Below are 22,049 nucleotides of genomic sequence, written 5' to 3' on the forward strand. Positions count from 1 at the left end.
TATTGTTAGAAGTGTAGTTCTCATGTTAAATGCTCTTATCACATACACACAAAATGAACTCATAATGAATGAGAAACTTTTGGAGCTGATGACTATGGTTTTACTTTGATTATGGTATCATAAGTATGTGCATGTATCTAAACTCATCAAATGATGTACATTAAATTTGTACATAGTTATATACAAAAAATGTTTTTATTTTATTTTTATGTGTGTGTATGTTTTACATGCATGTATGTCTGTGTCCACAGGCCAGAGGAGGACATTGGAACTGAAGTATGATTGTGAGCTGCCGTATAGCCGTTAGTAATCAAACCTGAGTCCTGGAAAAGAAACTCAAGAAGGATCTTTTCCCTTTTTGTGTCTCTGTGTATGCATGTTCATGTGTACCAGTAAGCATATACATGCATGCACATGAGTTTGGAGGCCAGAGGCCAAACTTGGATATCATTCCTCTTCAGGCACTGTCTGTCTTGGTTTTTAGAAACAAAGTCTCATATCAGCCAGTTTCAGAGATTTATGTTCCCATCTCAACACTATTTGTAACAAGCACATACTACAATGCCTGGCTTTTTATATACATTCTGGTGATCAAACTCAGATCTGTGTGTTTGGGGAGCAAACACTTTACTGACTAAGCAGTGTCCCCTGAAATTCCCAGACCACAGTCTGAGAACTGCTATCTTCATAACATTTTTTTAAGACAGAGTCTCATTCTATGGTTCAGGCTGACCTTGAATTCACACGGTCTACCTGCCTTGGCTCCCCAAGTGCTTGTGATATAAATGTGAGCCACCATTCTTAGCTTAAATAGCATTTAAAAATCTGTTCCTCTTTTTTAAATGTATGTGTGCTTTAGGACAAACCCAGGACTCATGATGCTCACCAACACATGTTCTGCCAGTGACCAGCCTAAATCCATTTCACTAATAGTGCACATTTGGATAAGTTCGCCTTTTCAGATACTAAAAAATACTACAAGAGGACTATGTCTAGGTCCATGGTCCTGCTGCAGCCAAGAGCTATACTGATGCCTGTGGCTCTTTTACCACGAAAGGCCGGGTAGACATCCACTCTGTGCTGCCACCTGAAGCCGTGCTGATGCCCATGGGCCGGGCTGCCATGGCTGAGGCCCGTATTAGTGTCCATGGCCTGTGCTGTGGCTGAGGGTCATGTTGATGCTTATATTTTTGGCCTGTACTGTCACCAAGAATTATAATGGTGGCCATGGCCTGTATTTTCCCATAGGCCACATTGATGTGCATGATTTGTACTGTCACCAGAGACCATGTGGACACCAAATATGTTCTCCCTTACTGTAAAAGGCAAAAAACCCTACTTTTGCAGTTGCATCGATGACTGTAGACTTACAGTTGAGAAAGGCAGACATAGAAAGCTCTGACAACTCCAGCCACCCACTCCCACCACCTCCAAAAAAGTAACAATGTAGATGGCAAGCCATTGAGGAGAACTCTTAAAAACTGTGATAAAGTGATGCTGAAGTGTAGCTCTCCACAGTTGATAGCGTCTGGCAGGGGTGCATGTGAGGAAGGACTCAATTTCTTTAAGAGGCTGATCACTGGGAGTTTCACTGTGCTCCAATGAATATAGGAGAAATATAAATTGGGCGCTGCCACCACCTCCACTGCCTCCTCCTCCTCTTCTTCCTCTTCTTCCTCCTCTTCTTTCTCAAGGGGAGTCACAAGGGTGGGGAGGCAGACCTGGGAGAACTGGGAAGTGAGTGTGATCTGGGTACATGGTGTAAAATTTCCAAATAATCAATGAAAATATTATATTGGAAAAATATTGATTTTAACATACATGCTGATATATGTGCGCAAGAACCTCCCTGGAGTTTATACCTATGATTGCAATTGCTAAATCATATGGTAAATACATCTGATTTATTCAGTAATTCATATGCTGCCCTACCATAGTGTGACTCAGCAAGCCACATTTGATATCAGATGTTGCCAAAGTAAGTATGTAAATCCTCTTTTTTGTTGTTTTGTTTTGTTTTGTTTTTTGGATTTGGTTTTTTCAAGATAGGGTTCCTCTGTGTAGCCCTGGCTGTCCTGGAACTCACTCTGTAGACCAGGCTGGCCTCAGAAATCTGCCTGCCTCTGCCTCCCACAGTGCTGGGATTACAGGCGTTTGCCACCACCACCAGGCAAGTATGTAAATCTTATCAACTGATCTACTATCCCTTCTCAAATGTATATTCCCCCAGGCTCTAAGCCAAACTCACTCACTCTCTCTCTCTCTCTCTATATATATATATATAGAGAGAGAGATTTTATATATATATATATAAAATCTTTAACTGTATGTCACCTTCACCTTCAGAATATAGAATAATTCCTGTATTTTTCTCTCTGTAACATTGACAAGGCCAGTTATTTTGTTAACCAAACCTCAGTTTTGATGTTTTGGTGTTTTGATGTGTTTGACCTAAAAAATAACTGACTTGAAGGAAAGATGATGTAAATGTGACATTCTTGGTCCATCACATTGTAAGATAAACTGGGTGATGTTAGCCTTGATCACTAGGTCAAGGTGCTGGCTTTTCCACCTTTCTGGAGCTTCACACTCAGTTTCTTTTGGGCTCAGTTTTAGGCCACTCTTCAGTCTCTTTTGCTAGCTTGTCTTCTTTCTAACTGATGCATATTAATGTCTTAGAAATTATCTTTTTTCCTCTTTTCTTGATTATGTATTCATATTCAACAAAATCTCATTTAGTGTTATGGTTTTACATATCAGTAAACACACTGATGATCCTCAAATTTATATCTTCAAATCTAGCATCTCCTTTGGATTCCAGATTCAGATATATAACTCCCTAATTAACATTTCCATATTTTAACATCTAATAGGCAGCTCATAAGAAACAAGTTTAGAAATTCAATTCCAGGGCTGGAGAGATGGCTCAGCCGTTAAAGGCTAGGCTCACAACCATAAAATATAAGAAATTCAATTCCAGATCTTTCTCCAGTGTTTTCCATCTCAATAAAAGGCATCATTATTCTCCCAGCTGATCCAACTAATAACATTGTATCATGTATAACTCCTCTTTTGCATTAGATATAAATTAATTGAGTGTGTTCAATATATTTTCTGGTTTGATTCTAATGCTTGGCTACATCTAATCAAATAGATGTAACTTTTATGTGAATGCTGGGGATCTGAACTTGGACCCTCATTCTTGTGTGGCAAGCCTTGGCCTTCTCCTCAACCCTATTTTGTCTCCTCTGTTTCTTTTATTCTGATGCAGATCATTTTAAGCATCTCAAAATCTCCCTCGTAGTATCCAGTTTCTTCAAATTAATTTATCTTGTCAATCTAGATTACTTTTTTCTGTTCTTAAACTTCATAAATTATGTGTATATTCTGGCTTTTTCATATTTAATTTTTATTTGGCTTCTTTCATGCAGCATATTTCTATGAGTAGAGCTATGTTGTCACATATAAAAATGGTTAGCAGTAATTCATGTGTGTTTCTTGTGATGTTCTTCTGTATGAATATACTACTTTTTTTTTTTTTTAGAAACCTGTTCTTCTGCTGTTTGTCATTTGGATTGTTTCCATCACTTACCTCACAAAGTAATGTGATAAATGTTCAGCACATGTCTGTTGGTGGCCATATCTTTTGGGGGGTTATAAGGTATACAACTAAATAATTTTCCAGAATGATTTTTGTTCAGACTAGCAGTGTTGAATTCTAATTGCTTCACATCCTTCCCCACTGTTAGGGATGGATTTTATTCCTTTTGATTTTGGAAATTTTAATGGGATATAATTTCAAGTGTTTTGTATGTTTGTGTGTATATATTTGTTGTATGAATGCTAGAGATCAGAATTCAGATGAGCGTCCTCGTACAGCAAGCACTGTACTGACTGTTAGTGCGCCCCTTAGCAGCCCTCCAACCTGGTTGTTTTGTTTTGTTTTGTTTTGTGTTTTGTTTTTGAGATGGGGTCTCATTGGCCCAGTTTGCCTGGTAAATTTGGCTAGCTGACCAGTGAGCCCCAGGTGTCTTCCTATCTCCTGCCTTTCCAGAGCTAGGATTACAAGCACAAATCACCACACCTACCTTTTTTTAAATGGATTCTAGGTTCAGATAGGTCTTTGTGCTTGCATAGCAAGCAGTTCAGTGGCTAACCTATCTACCCAACTGGTTCTACTCAGCCCAATGCTACTCTTCTCTAACCTACTCTCCACATCGCTACTCATGTCCAGCTATTCTAACTTCAGACACACGAAAGTGTTCCCCTGAGGGAAAACTGTCTGTTTTGTTCACTGTTCTGTCTATCCCTAGGATTCAAAACCGTATATAACCAATAGCAAGTGCTCAGTTACTATTTGTGTGATGAATTAAGTATTCCTTCTCTCTAAATATTGTCAATTTAAGGAGAAGGTGAATGATTGGCATAAAACTAAGAAGTCCTATAACACAGATATCCACAGAATACTTTAGAAGTGTTCACTTAGTGGTATCCTGGTCAGAGAGGACTTACGTGAAAATGTGGCCCTGTATTAAGCTTTGAGAACTAAGTATTGATGCATGTGTAACCAAGAATAATAAAAAACTCAATACATAGGACAACTGGGATATAAAAGTAGATGACACAGTATGACATCAGGCATAACTAGAGCACAAAGCAGAGGCTAAAGCCCATACTTCTTGGAAATCACAATAAATAACCTTACAGTTAATAAGGAGCAAACATTTTAAGTTAAGGAGAATGATTTCCATATGGATTGTTCACTCCCCTCACTGCAGTTACAATGTGAAAACCTCAACCAAGGTGATGTGGTCTTGGCTGGCCGGACTCAGTTAAAAACAAAAGTTCTTGCTTTGCTGAGTAACCTGGGAGAGACATCACTTCCTCTTCATTTAGATCTTTATTCTCATCAGAAGAAGGGTGCAGACATCTGAGATCTGTCCCAGTTCTGAGCCCCTGGAACAGAAGTACAAGCTCTTTTTCCTTCTGTCTGGCTGATGTGCTGACTGATCTTATGTCAGATTTACACAAGCTAGTGTTATCTGAAAGGAGGGAACCCCAACTGAGCAAATGTGTTCATAAGATTCTGCTGTAACCATCCCTAGGCTGGTGGTCCTGGGTTCTATAAGAAAGTAGGCTGAGCAAGGCATTCAGAGCAAGTCAACAAGCAGCACGCCTCCAAGGCCTCTGCATCAGGTCCTGCCTTCCTTCAGTGATGGACTGCAATGGGGGAAGTAGTGTAATCCCAATACATTTCCTCTCCAACTTGATTTCTGGTCATGGTGTTTCGTAGTAATGGAATGAATCAGACAGATGGAACACAGTTAGAGAGATGATGGAACGAATCTTTTTTTCTTACAGTTGTGATTCCAAAGAATCCTTCCCCTTCGTCTGATGTGAGCACTGAGAAGCCCAGCATCCACAGCACCAAAACTGTCTTGGAGCATCAGCCAGGGCAGAGGGGCCGCAAACCAGGAAAGAAGCGGGGCCGAACACCCAAGATCCTTATTCCCCATCCCACCTCTACCCCATCCAAGTCAGCTGAACCTTTGAAATTTCCAAAGAAGAGAGGTCCCAAGCCTGGCAGTAAGGTAGGTAAAAATGTGGGTTTCCCAGAAAGAGTACAGGAAAGCAAAGAGTCAATTCATTTATGTTTCATCCCCCAAACAGCACATCTAGCCATCTTGCCCACCTGCTGATGGGTTTTAAGAGGAAATTCTGTATTATCATTCCTACTTAGCACTTATATGGAGTTTGCTAATGTTAGAGTAGGAAACAAATTTTGGTTTTTGAGAAGATCTATCTAATGTCTTCCATAGATAATGCCTTTCATTACCCTTCACAAAATAGATGTCTAACATGTAAACAGTACATCAATTCTATAAATACATTTCTTTTGTTATTCCTGTCATTTCTTTTAAAGAACTCCACTTAATTACTTAATGTCAGGCTATATTAGATGCTATCACATCCATATCATGATCATCACAAATCTCTGGGAGATACGATTAGCATTATTTTATTATGGAATAAGTTAAAACTTAGACATCTGAAATGATTTAAGACTGCAGTGATAGGTTCCTAGATCTAGTTCCAAGATGGCTACAGCATACACACCTTCTATACCTAAGAGAAATTATTTTCTTCTAATATGGGAAAAGACCAAGTCCAGCTTCACTAAGCATTGTTACTGAAAGTACTACTTCTTAAGTCATTCCACCTATTTATGGCTATCTTCCCTAGCAAAAGCAATAGTATGAAAAGCTTCTCTTTGGCCTCTGTTAGCATCTCACCTCTACTTGACTCTCAACGATCAAAGATTTCTCAGAGCCTCCTTCCTGACTTGGATTAATTGAATCACCCTATGGGAACAATACACTGTTCACACTGGATTTCCATTGCAGTTTCTATATTTCCCAGGGTTATTTGACTGACTTATTTTTATGCTTATTAGTAACTCTAACCTCTGTCCTTATAGAATATAAGCTCCTCAGGGTCAGTTACCTAATCTCTTTTCCTCCTGCAGTGCCTTATATCTCAGTCTCTTGGGAGATGTTCTATATATGGAAGATGCATGAATGCATGGATGGGTAGATAGATGGATAGATGGATGGGTATATGGATGAATGATTTTAGTCATGATGTCACCACTCTTAGTTGTCTATTTTTTGATTGGATAGAAATTCTCAATGTAACTGATTAATCTTTCTGGATAACATACAATGCTATTTCTGATCTGTTGCCACTAACACCTAACTTTTATCTACTACACTCTTATTAGTATTACTATTACCACCACCACTACCGCTTCTGCTTCTATGTCTTACACAGTTACTTTATTACACTCTTCTCTTTTTCATGTTGTAGAGGAGAGGCTGAAGGCCTTAAGGAGATGCCAAGGCCAGAGAGGAGGCATGAGGGTAATCAAAAAAGTGAATGTATGTGTCTGAGAGACTCCAAAGACAAAATAAGAGCCAATAAGTGGGAAATCACACGGAAGGTTTTCGGTTCAAATACAAGGAACTATCTCAAAGTAGTAGTGAGCCCTGTGGTTGCCAGTGTTTTCTCAGAGAAACATTGTAAGAGGCGGTCTGTAAGAGGGCTATTTCAGGAAGAGGAAGACAGAAATATTGAAGCTGATTATATTAAAGGGTTTTTAGGATCCTTTAAAAACCAAAACATACTATACTATGATTGCCTCTGCTCTGCCCCTCACAAAGTCTGCAGCACAGTAGCCCCTATTCTCTTTTCATCTTCTTGAAAATAACCATTCTCATGGTATTCTGTGTTTTGTCTTCTAACGTCTGATCCTAATTCCTCCCTTTTATTCTTTAACATAAACTATAAAATTATGTGCCTTCCATGTGATGACACCATTTCTTTTTGAAACAAAAAGGAAGTCTTAGAAACCAGATAGATGTAGGCTTTAGTCTCCTCTCCATTTATGGCCAAGTATGTGACTTCGGAACAGCTTCTTTGAGTGGGGTGCTGAGCCCCTTCTCCCTTGCAAAATGCAGCTAAGTTAATGCATGAATCTGTGTAATATGTGTGATTACACCTGTCTAAAATGCTAATAATACCTTCCATATTTTGACTTTGTTCTTCAGTATCCAAGTACTCCACTTACCAGGCTGCTTCCTGAGGGACCCTGGAAATCATAGCACCAACTCATTGAAGTTGAGCTAGAATTTATTTCCCTTTGATTCTGACTACTTACATGGAATTCTACCTTCAAGAGTATCTGATGAGATGAGCACATATCCATTTCTCATTTGTTTGGTTGGTTGAGTTGGTTTTATTCCAAGGCAAGGTTTCTTAGTGTAGCCAAGTTTCTGGTCACCCTGGAACTCCTTCATAGATTAGGCTGGCCTCTAACTTAAGGGATCCATCTGCTTCTGCCTCCCAAATGCTGGGATTAAAAGTGTGCACCACCACAACCTGGCTCATATGTCCATTTCTTTTTGTTTTTATTCGATCTATTCTTTATTTACATTTCAAATGATTTCCCCTTTCCTGGATCCCCCCCTCCCCCCGAAAGTCCCATAAGCCCTCTTCTCTCCCTCTGTTCCCCAATCAACCCCTTCCCACTTCCCTTTCCTGGTATTCCCCTACACTGCTTCACTGAGCCTTTCCAGGACCAGGAGCCTTTCCTTCTTCTTGGGCATCATTTGATATGTGAATTGTTTCTTGGGTATTCCGAGCTTCTGGGCTAATAATCCACTTATCAGTGAGTGCCTACCATATGTGTTCTTTTTGTGATTTCCCCAGCATGTAATAAGGACACATGCTCCACTATGTTCATAGCAGCCCTATTTATAATAGCCAGAAGCTGGAAAGAACCCAGATGTCCCTTATCGGAGAAATGAATACAGAAAATGTGGTATATTTACACTATGGAATACTACACAGCTATTAAAAACAATGAATTCATGAAATTCTTAGGCAAGTGGGTGGAACTGGAGAATGTCATCCTGAGTGAGGTGACCCAATCATATGTCCATTTCTAATAAGGGTTTTGCATGATGGCTTTCCCATTTGAAGCCATTTGATATATGGTCACTGCTGTCAGCAGATCTCTCTAGATTATGTATCCTTAGAAGGCAAGCACATTTATAGAGCTTCTAGCAGTACACCTTACACAAGCACTTTGTGAGAGAAGACTTTTGGATCTTGGTAGTGATTGTGTTTTCTTTGTATTACAAAAGGCTTTTAGAAACTGTTTCTGGAAACATTCTGAATTCCAACATAAAAGAGATCTGTTTCTCTCATATCTCATCCCCTTTATTTTTAATCTCTACTATATGATTCATGAGAAACACTTATTAATACTTATATGTCAAGTGCCATGTGAGGATTGGCACTCAGACTCTCAAAGAGTTGTAGGTTAATCAAGGCCATCAGTGGGTAAGCAGATAGTAATAGTTACACAAATATGGACAAAGGATGGAATGAAGAGGAAAGGTAAGAGTAAGAGAGGACATTTCCTATTGAAGAAGAAGCTTAAAATTCTAAAGGTGTTAGGCAGATAAAATTGTAGGGTTTTTAGAGAAGTAATATGTTTAGGGACTTTTAGATTATTAAGGGAAGCAACAGCAGGTAATGAGCTAAAGAGGCGGAAGGCAGAGGAAAGCATTTGGTAGAGTTAGAGGTTCATTGTTATTACTTTGTTCATTACTTGTTCATTGTTCATTGTTATTTCTTTGTTTAGAGAAAGAAACATTAAGCCATAGCATACTTTCTGCTTTTATATGCCCAAAGAATTTGGAGTTCTTATGATATTGAATCTAACATGGAAGCTCTTTCTCTTCAGAAGATCAAAATTATATACATACATTCAGAAAATGTTCACTAAGGACTCTCAATACATGCAACTTTGGGGCCAGTTACTAAGTAGAAAATAAAGATGGCATGTGGTTCCATTCATAAATATGCTGGTTTCATGGGAGTACTGAGTGATAGGGGTAGAGGAGGAGAGAAGTCTCCTGTAGTCACGGTTGCAAACTTTTCGGCATCCATTTCAACAGAGGAAGCCTCGGACTTTGCTTAGCCCACCACCCACCTCACCAACAACCAGCACCCCTGAACCGGACACCAGCACTGTTCCCCAAGATGCTGCCACCATCCCAAGTTCAGCTATGCAGGCCCCCACAGGTAAGAGCAGAGGGTGGGACTAGTTGCCGTTCCCAGGGGCATAGTCTCTACATTTCCTGTAGTCTTCTACCAAGGATGAGCCCTGTCCGTTTGTAAATCTAGGTAGGATTTTTTAAAAAAACAAAACAAAACAAAACAAAAAACTCTTTGCATTTGAAATTGTCTCAGAGAAGCTTTCATTTGTCAGAGCGGGGATACTAGGGCAACTGTTGTGTGAGCTCAGAGCTGGGGTCCAGGGATGATCTCACTTAGTTGGAACACTACCTTCTTTATATGATCCCTTATAGCATTCTAGTGAGGCTGCCACCATTCAGATTTGGATGAAAAGCTTCTTCTAAGTTTTAAAAAAATCTTGATAATAGTAAAGATGAATATTACTTTGTAGACCAGCTAACAAATGAATGATTCAAAGCAAAATCTAGTAGTTGATGAGGATGAACATCAACCTGGGGGCTAGGTTGTGAGTGCAGGTGCACATGTCCCCATTTTATAAAATATCTATAAAGGTAACTGTGAAATACCTATACCTTTAAAGCATATGCATACCATTCCAGTGGGGTGATCTTGAAGTACTCATTTGTATGTATGCATTGAGATACTTGTGTGAAAACTTATGATTACCTAATAGACATCCTTGTGGATGTCTACAAAATTAGAATGCTCTCCATGGCTGCTAGAGTAATCTTTCTCTTAGAATGAGTTAAGTGTATCTCTGTACAAACCCCCTCACAAGACAGAGGGGGTACTCAGCCATAGTTTCCCCTCCAGATAGCTACAAAATGCAGGGCATGCACAGGGTCTGTTGTCTAGGTGTTTGGTTGTTTGACTTTTTGGTTGGGGAAGGGTTCACATGAATTTTCAGTTTTTCAACACAATTTATTGAAGAAACTGCCTTTACACCTTTGTCAAAAACAAGGTGAATTCCTGTAAGTCTATTTCTGGACTCTATAATATTTTCTTCTGTTTGTCTATTCATTTGCCAGTATACACTCCATGGTTGCAATAATGGTACTAAGTTTTGAGGTTATGAAGTTTCAAGCCCCCAACTTTATCTTCACCATTAATATTCTATTGGATTGACTAAACCTCCTTTAGCTCCCAATTAAATGGTGTTTGTTTGTTTGTTTGTTTGTTTGTTTGTTTTTATAAGAGTTGCCTTGGTCACACTTGTAAGTGGTGGCACAGGCCTTTAATCCCAGCACTCAGGAGGCAGAGGCAGAGGCAGGCAGATCTCTCTAAATTTGAGGCCAGCATTATCAATATAGTATGTTCCAGGATAGCCAGGGCTCTGAAGGGGGAGACCCTGTGTCAAGAAAAAACAAAACTAAGAAACAAAAAAGAGTTGCCTTGGTAATGGTTCCTCTTCACAGCAGTAGAACAGTTGAATGACTACGACATTGGTATTAATCATATCATGTATATTTAAGCATATATGTATATATTCACATATAAGCACAGGTATCAAATACATTATTGATAATTATTTAAAATAAATTGTAGTAATTAAGAGTAAAAACATTTGTCTTCATTTAGTCTTTCTTATTTTCTTATTTATTTGTTTGTTTGTTTATTTATTTATTAGCTTTGGGAATCCAGCCTAGGGTCTTGTACATACTAGGCAAGTATTCCATCACTAAGCAATACTCCTTAGCCCTTCCTTTTTTATAATCTAAATTTCTGATCTATATCTTACTAAAGAACTTAACATTTCTTAGAAGATGCTATTTTAGCTTTTTTTTATTTCTCCTTCACATTTGAAAGAGAATTTTACAGGGTTCAGAAGTCTATGTTGGTGGAGCTTTTCTTTCAATAATTTAGATATTTTATATGTTCTCTTTGTATGATTCTGAGATATTATCCCATAGATATGATGGGGTTTTTTTTCTACCTGACTTTTAATTTTTCTTGTTCTGGTTTTGGTTGATGAGCTTTTTGTTTGTTTTGATTTTTTTTTTTTTTTGGTGTTTTGAGATAGTCTTTTAGCATTGTCCAAGTTGACTTTGAATTCTTTGAACAACTGATTCTTTGTTCATCCTAGTTTAGATTTTCTTATTGCTATGATAAAACAGCATGGCCAAAAACAATTTGAGGAGGAAAGGATTTATTTGGCTTACACTTTCACATAATAGTCCACCCTTAAAGGAAATCAGGGCAAGAATTCAGGGCAGCAACCTGTTCCTCAGTCTGCTGTCTTACACCATCCAGGACCACCTGCCCAGGCTTAGCACCGCCCACAGTTGTATGGACCCAACCACATCAATCATCAATTAAGAAAGTAAATGAGCAACAGATTTTCCTATAAGCCAATGGAATGGAGGCTTTTTTTTTTTTATATTGAGATACCTCTTCCCAGATAACTCCAACTTGTCCTAGTCACACACCCACTATTAATAGAAGGTTAATAAAGTCTAGTGGTTAGAAAGACTAATGCCCAGGCCCCAAACTTAGCATAGTGTTATTTCAACCATATTCTGTTGGTCAGTGAACTATGAAACCTAAATTTCAAGAATAGAGAATCCCTAATTGGACCTCACCTCTCAGTAGAGGAGGATTAAAGAATCATGAGCTATATTTTAAAACTACCTCAGACAACTCCCTAAATAGAAATTATTTATATTTTTCTTACTTGAGAAACTAATTCTCAGTCCTTCACAGTCCTTTCATCAAAAGTATCTCTTTACAATGTCAGGCAGCAGGTACCTCTGAACCTTCTAAGTCAATATTAACAATCATTCTAGCAAAAGAACTATCTTAACAGTTCGAGGAGTTTTTCTGAGTAGCATCAAGGTTCAAGGTGAGCCACAAGGGTCTTGAAGATAAACCCTTCTCTGCTTTGTGCCTTCTGAAGCTACAGCTAAAGGTTAGCACCTCGGAGAACCTTAATAAAGAATAAGAGGCCGTGAATTTGAGAGGGAATGGAAGGAGGAGTAAAATTTACATAATTGTATTTTAATTAAAATATTTTAAAATTATTGTATAGCAGAGTCTGCAAGGATTCCCCTTAGCAAATTCCTATGGAAATCCTTGGTCTAAAACAATTCTATGAAGCTTATTCTTGTATCTTTCTGACTTTTGTTTGGTTTGGATTTTTGAAACAGGATCTCAATATGTAGGCCTGGTATTCATGATGTAGACCAGCCTGACCTTAAACTCAGAGATCTTCCTGTCTCTGATATGAATTCTGGGATTAAAGACATGTGCCACCATGCCTCTTCTTTCTTGCCTCTTAAAAAAGGATTTTCTCTCTCATTTTACATTTTATCTTAAGCAGTAAGAAGACAGACAATGCTTTGATGGCTTTAAAAAGCCTTAGCTATTGCATTGAGCTCATCATGTACATTTGCTGTTTTGTTATTATGGACAGAGATCGTATGAAACCTTCAGCCCCTTCCAAGCACATTGTTCCCCCACGCCCATCCTTCACCTTCCAGTCACATTGTCTTCATTGTCCTTTAAACTCTCACTGATAGCTTTCTGGGCAACTTTAGGCTTCCATTAAAACTCTCTCAGTAGTAGCTAAGCACTTGCTTAGCTTGGCTGAGGCCCTGGATTTGATCCCCAGCAGCACCAAAAGAAAAAAATAACCCAGGGGTATGAGTTCGCATTAGTACTTTGCTTCTGGTGCTTTCTACCTCTGGTTCCAAATCTAGTGCCGTATGCTTAGCATTTGTTACTGAAGCATCTTGTATTAGAATTTATTCTGGGGGCTGGAGAGATGGCTCAGCGGTCAAGAGCACTGATTGTTCTTCCAGAGGTCCTGAGTTCAGTTCCCAGCAACTGCATGGTGGCTCACAACCATCTGTAATGGGGTCTGATGCACTCTTCTGGTGTGTCTGAAGACAGCGACAGTATACTCACATACATGAAATAAATACATTTTTAATAAAGAATTTATTCTGATACACTTTTGCTATGTGACAAGCTACTATAGAACTAAATTTTGAAACACTAAGGGATGGTTGTGCACAGATAGCTCATCTGTTGTGTACAGTGCTAGATTGGGCCAGGGAGGAGGGACCAAGTAGGTTTGGGGATTCACTTTTATACATGGCTAGCTTATGGGTTCTGCCTGTCTCTCCACATGAACCTCTCCACACAATAATTTGTTTTCCCACACATAGTAGTTGGGACCAAAGAGTAAATATCCCAAGAAATAGGAAGTAGAAGCTGCTGTTTTCTTAATCCTAGACCCAGACCTACTGCTGTCTTTTGGTCAAGTGTGACAGAGATCAGTAAGAGGCTTATCAAAGACTTTCAGAGCCATGTTCTAACATGGACAGTCTTCTAGAGGTTGCATAGTTTGGTCTTTGGTATTTCACCATATGACCCATGTAGAGTTAATTTTTAAAATCACTATTAGAATAATTATATAAGATTTACCTCAGTAAAATATACAAATCTTAGTTGCCAGTCTGTTGTACACCCATATAATTTGCTGAGGTTTAATAACTCTCAGCACCTGTGTAACTCCTCCCCACCCCCACTGTGATGAAGACACAGGACACCTCTGCTGCCCCAGAAGGCCATCAGGCTCCTGCAGTCAGTTTCTGCCTCCACTCTGATTGCAGTATTTCTACCACAAATTCACAGAGTTCACAGAGCTGGAATTTGATGTAAATTAGCCATGCCATCTCTATATGCTCTTGCATCTCATTTCTTTTATTCAAAAAACAGTTTTGAAAGTCATTTATATTGTTGTTATCCATACTTGAAAGTTTTCTTTCTACTGAGTGGTATTCCTTCAGATGAGTTTGTGTGTTCATTCTCCTGTTGATGAATACCTAAGTTGGTTTTAATTTGAGGTTATTATAAATAAACTACTATGAATATTTGTTCTTATTAAGTGTCTTGTCTCAGAGTTCCTCCATTTTTACTGATTTTAGAACAAAGGCTATACTGCCAAACATGAAAATCCTTTTTTTTCTTTTTCTTTTTCTTTTCTTTTTCTTTGTTGTTTGTTCTCTTACATTTGGGGAGGCGGGGTGAGTCTACTTAATTACCCCAAGCTTGCTTGAAACTCAGAATTCTGCCTTAGCATCCTAATGCTGGGATTACAGATGTTCAACAACATGCTCTGTTTGTTTTTTCTTTTCTTTCTTTCTTTTTTTTTTTTTTTTTTGTTTGTTTTGTTTTGTTTTTGGGGGTTTTTTTTGGATTTGGTTTTTTCGAGACAGGGTTTCTCTGTATAGCCCTGGCTGTCCTGGAACTCACTCTGTAGATCAGGCTAGCCTCAAACTCAGAAATTCGCCTGCCTCTGCCTCCCAGAGTACTGGGATTACAGGTATGTGCCACCACCGCCCAGCTTGTTTTTTTATTTTCGTGTGTGTGTGTGTGTGTGTGTGTGTGTGTGTGTGTGTGTGTGTGTGTGTTGTTTACTTACATGTGTATGCGTGTAGAAGCCAATAGTTTTCCTCAATCTCTTTCTACCTTATTCACTGAGGCAAGGTCTCTCAGTTAAACCCAAAGCTCATCATTATAGGATAGTTTAGGTAGCTAGCAAGCTCCAGGGATCTTCTGACTGTGCCTTCTAAGTGTTTGGATCAGAGGTGGTTCACCATGCCTACCCAGCCTTTACGTGGATTCTTGGGGTATTAACTCCAGTCCTCAAGGTTATACAGCCAGCACATTATCTACTGAACATCTCCATAGTCACTGTGCACATTTCTTAGCAGACATAGACCGATCCCTCTTTTCATAGATTGACCCTTATATCCGCCTTCATGGGAACACTGTAAGGTCTTTGGGTTCTTTGTTTCCTATAGTTTGTATCTACTTGAACAAGAGCGGCAGCACGGGCCCCCACCTGGATAAGAAGAAGATCCAGCAACTTCCCGACCATTTTGGGCCAGCCCGCGCCTCTGTGGTGCTGCAGCAGGCTGTCCAGGCTTGCATTGACTGTGCTTATCACCAGAAAACTGTCTTCAGCTTCCTCAAACAGGGCCATGGCGGGGAAGTCATCTCAGGTAAACACTTTTGGGCTAGTTTGGCCTCCTAACCAGAGTGGCAGACCTTCATTCTGATGAGAGATCTTAGTCCTGAGTTCATACTCAAAGGCTCTGGAGAATGTAAAAGTATCCCATTCCTCAACAGTCCTCATTGCCAGCTCCCAGGCACTGCTGAACATATATAACCTATATGCCATATGGTATATATCATATAACTCTGCCAAAAATAACCGAACAGACTACCTAACAACTTCTAAACTTGGGTCCCAACAATGAGTGTTGCTTAAAGCCACTTCGTGGGGAAAATACATAGGGCTTATGTTGTTGCAACAAGAGGATTTCCTCAACTGGCTTCAGAGGACCTCTGCCCTCCTTTCATTCCTTTGCCTCCTAACTGTCTGGGTCTATAGGACCCAGACAAGGGAGCTGAATTCCAGGATAGAGGGGAATGTGAGCCTGATCTAACAGTTTGGTAGTTTTTCTGCAGTAACTGACAATGCTTTCCTGATCTGCTCTGTTTCTGTTTCAGTTTTCTTAATTCCAAAGTCTTATATTTATCCACCAAGCCTACAATGGCTTGACCTATCTTATACCCTCCAGTCCTTACTCTAGTGCTGCCTTACAGTTCCCTCCCTTTCCTTCATAGCAAGCTGCTATGGCATTACAGAACCAGCTGAAAGGGAGCATAAACAGCCAAATGGTCCTTTTGGCAAATACCTGTTGAGCCTTTACTGTGTGGCAGATGTTTCTGCCACACACTAGCCAGGAAAAGGGAAAACAGACTATGACAGGCTCATGTCTGCCATGGTGGAAAAGAAAGTCTGTGTACTCTGTGGAAGGGGGACAACAGAAATGTTACAGAGGCAAGTCTAGGCAGTCACCGGGTACATGGAGGATGGGCACTGTGGATACATTCAAACCCATGTCTTCTGAAGCCCAGCCCACACCCAGCAATCTTGCAGGGTCTGAGTCTTCCTAACTGCCTGCAGGTGCTTGTCACCTCTACTGCCTAGAGTTCTTCCTGTTTAAAACCTTGTTGAGGGTGATTTATCTCCCCAGATTTCCATTTCCTTGCTTCCCTCAAGGACAGTTACATGAGCTTTCTGCTTTTTAAAAATTATGACAATATTTTGATATAAATAGATAGTACATAAAAATAATAATAAGCATGATACATTTCCCAATGTTGCCCAAATCCAGTATCCTGATATAGATTGGAAATTGTATACCTAGGTTGCTGCTAGCAATGGCAGTATTATCTTCTGCACAGTCTCCCTGTTGTTGGGTAGTTTTCTTGTGAACACAGCTCCCTAGGTGAGCACACTTCCTGAAAGAGGCCCAGCCAGGTGATGAAGCCAATAGCATTATGTTGATGGTTGTTTGCACAGGTTGAGTCAGATCATACCAAAGCCCTGAGGGTGCAACAGACCTGGCCTGGCACTCCCATGATTACACACCCTTTGGAGTTAGAGGCAAAAATCAAAGCCCTTGAGCAAGGGAAAGCAGCGGGAAGAAGACAAGTGGGCAGGCAGCCTGGCAATGCCTTTTGTAGCCTGCCAAGCCCAAGCACACAGTGAGCTAAGCTTCTCCAGCCAGGACAGCACAACTTACTCGCTTTGTGTACTTAACTCCACAGCCGTGTTTGACCGGGAGCAGCACACTCTCAACCTGCCAGCAGTCAACAGCATCACCTATGTCCTCCGTTTCCTGGAGAAGCTCTGCCACAACCTTCGGAGTGACAATCTGTTTGGCAACCAGCCCTTTACACAGACTCACTTATCACTCACTGCCACAGAGTACAGCCACAGCCACGACAGGTACCTACCAGGTAGGAGCTGGGATGGGGCCTGGGGCTGAGATATGGCTGGGCAGCCAGCAGCACCTGTGAGCCTAGCACCCATTGTGAGCCTAGCACCCACTGTCCAGACATCTGGTTTCTGCCTTTCACCAGTGCCACATCTGGGTTACAATCTATGGGTTTTTGGTTTTCTGCTACTTTAAGTCTTCAGTATTTTGCTGTCACTCTAGAATTTCTCTTTCCTCTGGATCCCTGTCTCTAGAAGTTGTCCTATGATTTCCTTCTGTGCAGCCCATGAAGTCCCAGCATATCTCCCAGTATGAACCAAAGGTCTCATGTAGCTCTCCTTTGCTAGCTACAAGGTTTAGTCTTAGGCTAGAGATTGAGAAAGTTGTTCCTTGTTGATTGGCCATCCGTTCTTTTCTTTGGCACGTGGCCCTAACTTCTAGCATTGCCAGTCTAACAAGTCCATTCAAGTTCCTGCTGTTTCCAACTAGACTGGAAAATAACTTTTTAGTTAACATACCAGGCCCACAATGAGAAAGCGGATGCCACGTGGCTGGGTCAGTGACTAAGCACTTCCCAGAGGCTTGGAGAATGAGTGGGGCTCTGCATCTCTGATCTGAAATACAGGACACAGAACGGAGGGAGGAGGAAAGCTGAGAGCGGTAGGTTGCTGTTAAGAGGGAGGAATTGTTCTTTCAAAGACACTTGTGATGGTGCCCTGAGCAGAGGGCCTGGGGCTACTCTGTCTCTCTCAGGGTGCATGAGTCTGAAAGGTGCTTGGGGGCTTCTGCATGGGGCTCACTCCCACACTGCCTTTCCTGTCTTTTCATCAGACCCTTAATGAAAAGATTTCTGATGAAAGTATTACTTCTGGAGAATGTCTTCAGGGAAGAGACCATAAAACCAGTCTCCTGTGACCCCTCTATACTTCTGCAACAAATGAAAATTGATTTGAAGTGATTTGAGGTGAAAAGATACCTAAACTCCTTTGCCTGCATGTCAACCAAACATCTGGTCCCTGTAGCTCTGCCATGCCTCTCAGGTGGTTCTTTTTTTCAGAGGAAACTTCTTAAAACTACCTGCTCTAAATTGCTTTTTTTTTTTTAAAAAAAAAAAAAAATCAGAACCTATAAGAACAATCCTTCAGTTAGAATGTTGTATTGGATAGGCTAGAGTTGGAACAAAGACAATGTGTTACATATCCTCAGCCATTGTCATTTGGGAGCCCTGGGCTCTTGTCTCACTAATGAAAGGCCTAACTGAAATCTGAAAGAGGAGGTTCATGAGAGGGAGCGGCATGTCCAATCCGGCAGCTGCTCAAAGAAAAGAAACTCAGAGTAATGTTTACATAGAACACTGCCCCTCATGAGCCAGGAAAGTACAGGGGCTGCAGCACTCAGCGACCACTTGGGACATGCCCACTGTGGGCCTCGAGTCATGACAAAGAGCAGTGACACAGCTGTGACTGTGTCAGACAGGATACACCTGCCTCTCTGCTCACCGAGTTGTTCCTCATGGGACGTTTTCAGCATGTTGTCTACGTGCATCCTGCCTTCTGTTTGCTTCTTTGAGGTAGTTTTAACTGTGCCCAGACAAGCCAGAGCGTTGTCGAGACTTCTGACTCCTCTACTCTGTAGCTTGTCTTCTCTGCCGACCTGCTCCTCTGCTCTGATGCCTCATTGGCACCTATCTTTTTCTGGTCATTTACCTGCCCTCTGCAGAAAGCTCCATCAGTACCCGGAGCTTTCTTTGCTTTTCCTTTGAACCTGTTTTGTTGCCCTTCCCGCTCCTCTGCCTAGTCACACAGTTCTTGGATATAGTATCCATGCCGCCCATCTGTGTTAACTCCATCCTGGAGCCCTTTCCCTTCCTGCCTTGCCACCACATTGCCCAACCTCTGTGGACTCAGCTCAGCTGACCACGTGCTTACAGTGTAACAGCCATCAAAAGTTCATATCCTTTTAAGCTTCCTTACCTACACTGGGACTTACTGTTTTCACTGCTCTATTTTGGAAACATTCTGCTGGCCCTCAGGGCTTCAGTCCTTTTCCCTCCCCCAATGTCAGATCAGGTTCTCCTCTCTCCCTCCCCCCTCTTTCAAACCCACGGAAGAATTACAACAAAAGTAAAACGAGTGCTTCGTCAAGAGTCACTTTTAACTTTTTGCAGTATTTGCTTTGTTGCACCGTTCACACATATATTTGTATCTATATATTTAATACTTATCTATGTATATGGCTTTTGTTTATTTAACACAAGAATAACTGCAAGCAAAATTTTTGTCTTGTTTGTTTTGGTTTTTCAAGACAGGATTTCTTTGTGTAGCCTTGGCTATCCTGGAACTAGAACTATAGACTAGGCTTCCTTGGACTCACAGAGACCCACCTGCCTCTGCCTCCCGAGGGCCACCATGGCCCAGCTAACCAGTAAAATATATTTCTACATATCTCTTTTAAAGAGCATAGAACATACGCACATACCTGTAATCCCAGCCCTCAGGAATTTGAGGTGAGAGGTTCACAAGTTAAAGGGTAGCCTGGGCTACACAGTGAAACCCTACATCAGAAAGAGAGAAAAAGGGAGAGTGAGAGACAGAAGGGGGTGGAGGGCAAAAGGAAGAACATTAATTTTTGTGTTCAAGAAATTTAATGTAGGGGCTAGAAAGATGGCTCAGTGGTTAAGAGCACTGACTGCTCTTCCAGAGGTCCCAAGTTCAATTCCAAGCAACCACATGGTTGCTCACAACCATCTGTAATGGGATCTGATACCCTCTTTTGGTGTGTCTGAAGACATCTACAGTGCACGCAGATACATAAAGTAAAGAAAAAAATCTTTAAAAAGAAAATAAATTTAATGTAAATAAAATACTCCTGGGCTTCTATACCATCCAGATCAGGATTTCCCCAGTTGTCTTAATGATGTCTTTTGTAGCTGTTTTTGTTTTGCTTTGTTTTCTATAACTTAGGATGCAATAAGAGATCATTTGGTGCCTTTCACTGTCCTGTCTCCTAAGCTTCCTTTATCTAGAGCTATTCTCTATCTTTCTGTCTTTGCTGACTGCATTAGCATTTTGAAGGACCCAGTCCGGTCCTTTTAGCTTTAGATCATCAAACATTTATTAAATCCTCACTCTTTGCCAGATCCTATACTAGATTTTAGGACACAGAGGTAAGACAGACTGAACTCCTGCACTCTGAAGCTAAGAGGGGAAAGGCATGTGGTTAGCAGCATGGATCAGAGATGCTCCAGTCCAGCCACTTACCATCAGCAAAGACCATGAAAGAGTGGATGAGAGGACTCCCGAGTGAGGATAGGTTAACAGCGGGATCCCTTCTGCAGAGTTACATGTGCTCTGGGTCAAGTGCCAGGCATGTGGAAGCTAAAGGAAGGAGGAGCTCCTTTGGATTCCCTAAAATAATAACAACATGAGGCAGGAAATTTATTTTAATTCAGCTAGTTACTGTGGATATTCACATTAGCTGTGACTGGAATCTACCTTGTATTAATCTCTAGATCTGCTGCTTTGAGATTTCCGGGCTGCTACCTGCTAGGGAAAGTAGTGCCTTTGTTCTGGGCCTCAACAGCTTTGTTTCTGGCATGATCATTCATCCACCCTCTGTGCCCTTTTTCCTGGGAGTCTGCTTGTTTATCTATTCAGAGATAGAAGATCTCTAACCATCCAGTGTTAGTGTAAATTAGTTTTTCTGCTGTGATGTTGGAGAAATGAGGGTGTGCCACTGCTCTGCTGGATGTCAGTGGGCAGAGATGAGGCCCTTGCTATGTGCGCACAGCATCAATAAAGGGCAGCTCTTCTCCAGATCTTACTGCAGAAAGGTGCCCTATAAGCATTCCTAGTGGCAGGGAGCCAGCAAGGAGTGAGGAAAGGGGAAAGGGTGAGGAAGGAGAAAAGTCATAGGTAACAAATACTCCTAGGAGAGCCTGAGAAGGCAGGGAGAGCTCAGTACAGACAGTAGAACAAGGGGATGATTTATAAGAAGACAGATTCCAGCTTTTAAAAAAAAAAAAAGGCATTTTAGCCATTAGAACTCTCAACACGATGATTTTTATGTTTGTGTGGATATCTTCTTTTGGGTTTGTTGGAAGACGATTACTTTCTTGCTTAAGGGTGTAGTTTCCCTCCTTGTGTTATCATTTTCCATCTATTATTCTTTTTTGGTTTGGTTTGGTTTGGTTTGGTTTTTGTTTTTTTCAAGACAGGGTTTCTCTGTGTAGCCCTGGCTGTCCTGGAACTCACTCTGTAGACCAGGCTGTCCTTGAACTCAGAAATCCACCTGCCTCTGCCTCCCAGAGTGCTGGGACTAAAGGCGTGCGCCACCACCGCCCGGCCTCCATCTATTATCCTTTGTAGGGCTGGATTTGTGGGAAGATATTGTATAAATTTGGTTTTATCATGGAATATCTTGGTTTCTAACAAATATTTTTCATGTAGATCTTCAATTTTAGCCAGGCAGTGATGGTGCACAGAGTGAGTTCCATGACAGCCAGGGCTATACAGAGAAATCCTGTCTCGAAAAAACCAAAATCCAAAAAAAAAAAAAAAAATTTTTTTTAAATCTTCAATTTTATCAGAAAATGTTTGTAATTCCTCTTTCAATTAAGTTAGTAATTTTTTAATGCCTACCATTTTA

General features: G+C 40.7%; 2 protein-coding genes across 5 annotated transcripts in view; one reads left to right on the plus strand and one right to left on the minus strand.

Moving 5' to 3' along the window:
• The window catches only part of Scmh1 (Scm polycomb group protein homolog 1), a 136,383-nt gene that overhangs the window by 101,357 nt on the left and 12,977 nt on the right, over positions 1-22,049 (plus strand). For all 4 annotated transcript variants that reach the window (XM_052177218.1, XM_052177220.1, XM_052177219.1 and 1 more), the window contains 4 exons: positions 5,362-5,591; positions 9,525-9,651; positions 15,414-15,614; positions 17,233-17,424. In XM_052177218.1, the coding sequence (XP_052033178.1) occupies positions 5,362-5,591; positions 9,525-9,651; positions 15,414-15,614; positions 17,233-17,424 (750 nt within the window). The remainder of the gene's footprint in view (positions 1-5,361; positions 5,592-9,524; positions 9,652-15,413; positions 15,615-17,232; positions 17,425-22,049) is intronic.
• The window catches only part of Ctps1 (CTP synthase 1), a 72,195-nt gene continuing 51,852 nt past the window's right edge, over positions 1,707-22,049 (minus strand). Inside the window, exon 19 of the mRNA XM_052177225.1 lies at positions 1,707-1,730. The gene's annotated coding sequence lies outside the window, so the exon portion shown is untranslated. The remainder of the gene's footprint in view (positions 1,731-22,049) is intronic.

This window comes from Apodemus sylvaticus, chromosome 3 (genome assembly GCF_947179515.1).
Source record: "Apodemus sylvaticus chromosome 3, mApoSyl1.1, whole genome shotgun sequence".
NCBI classification, from domain to species: Eukaryota; Metazoa; Chordata; class Mammalia; order Rodentia; family Muridae; genus Apodemus; species Apodemus sylvaticus.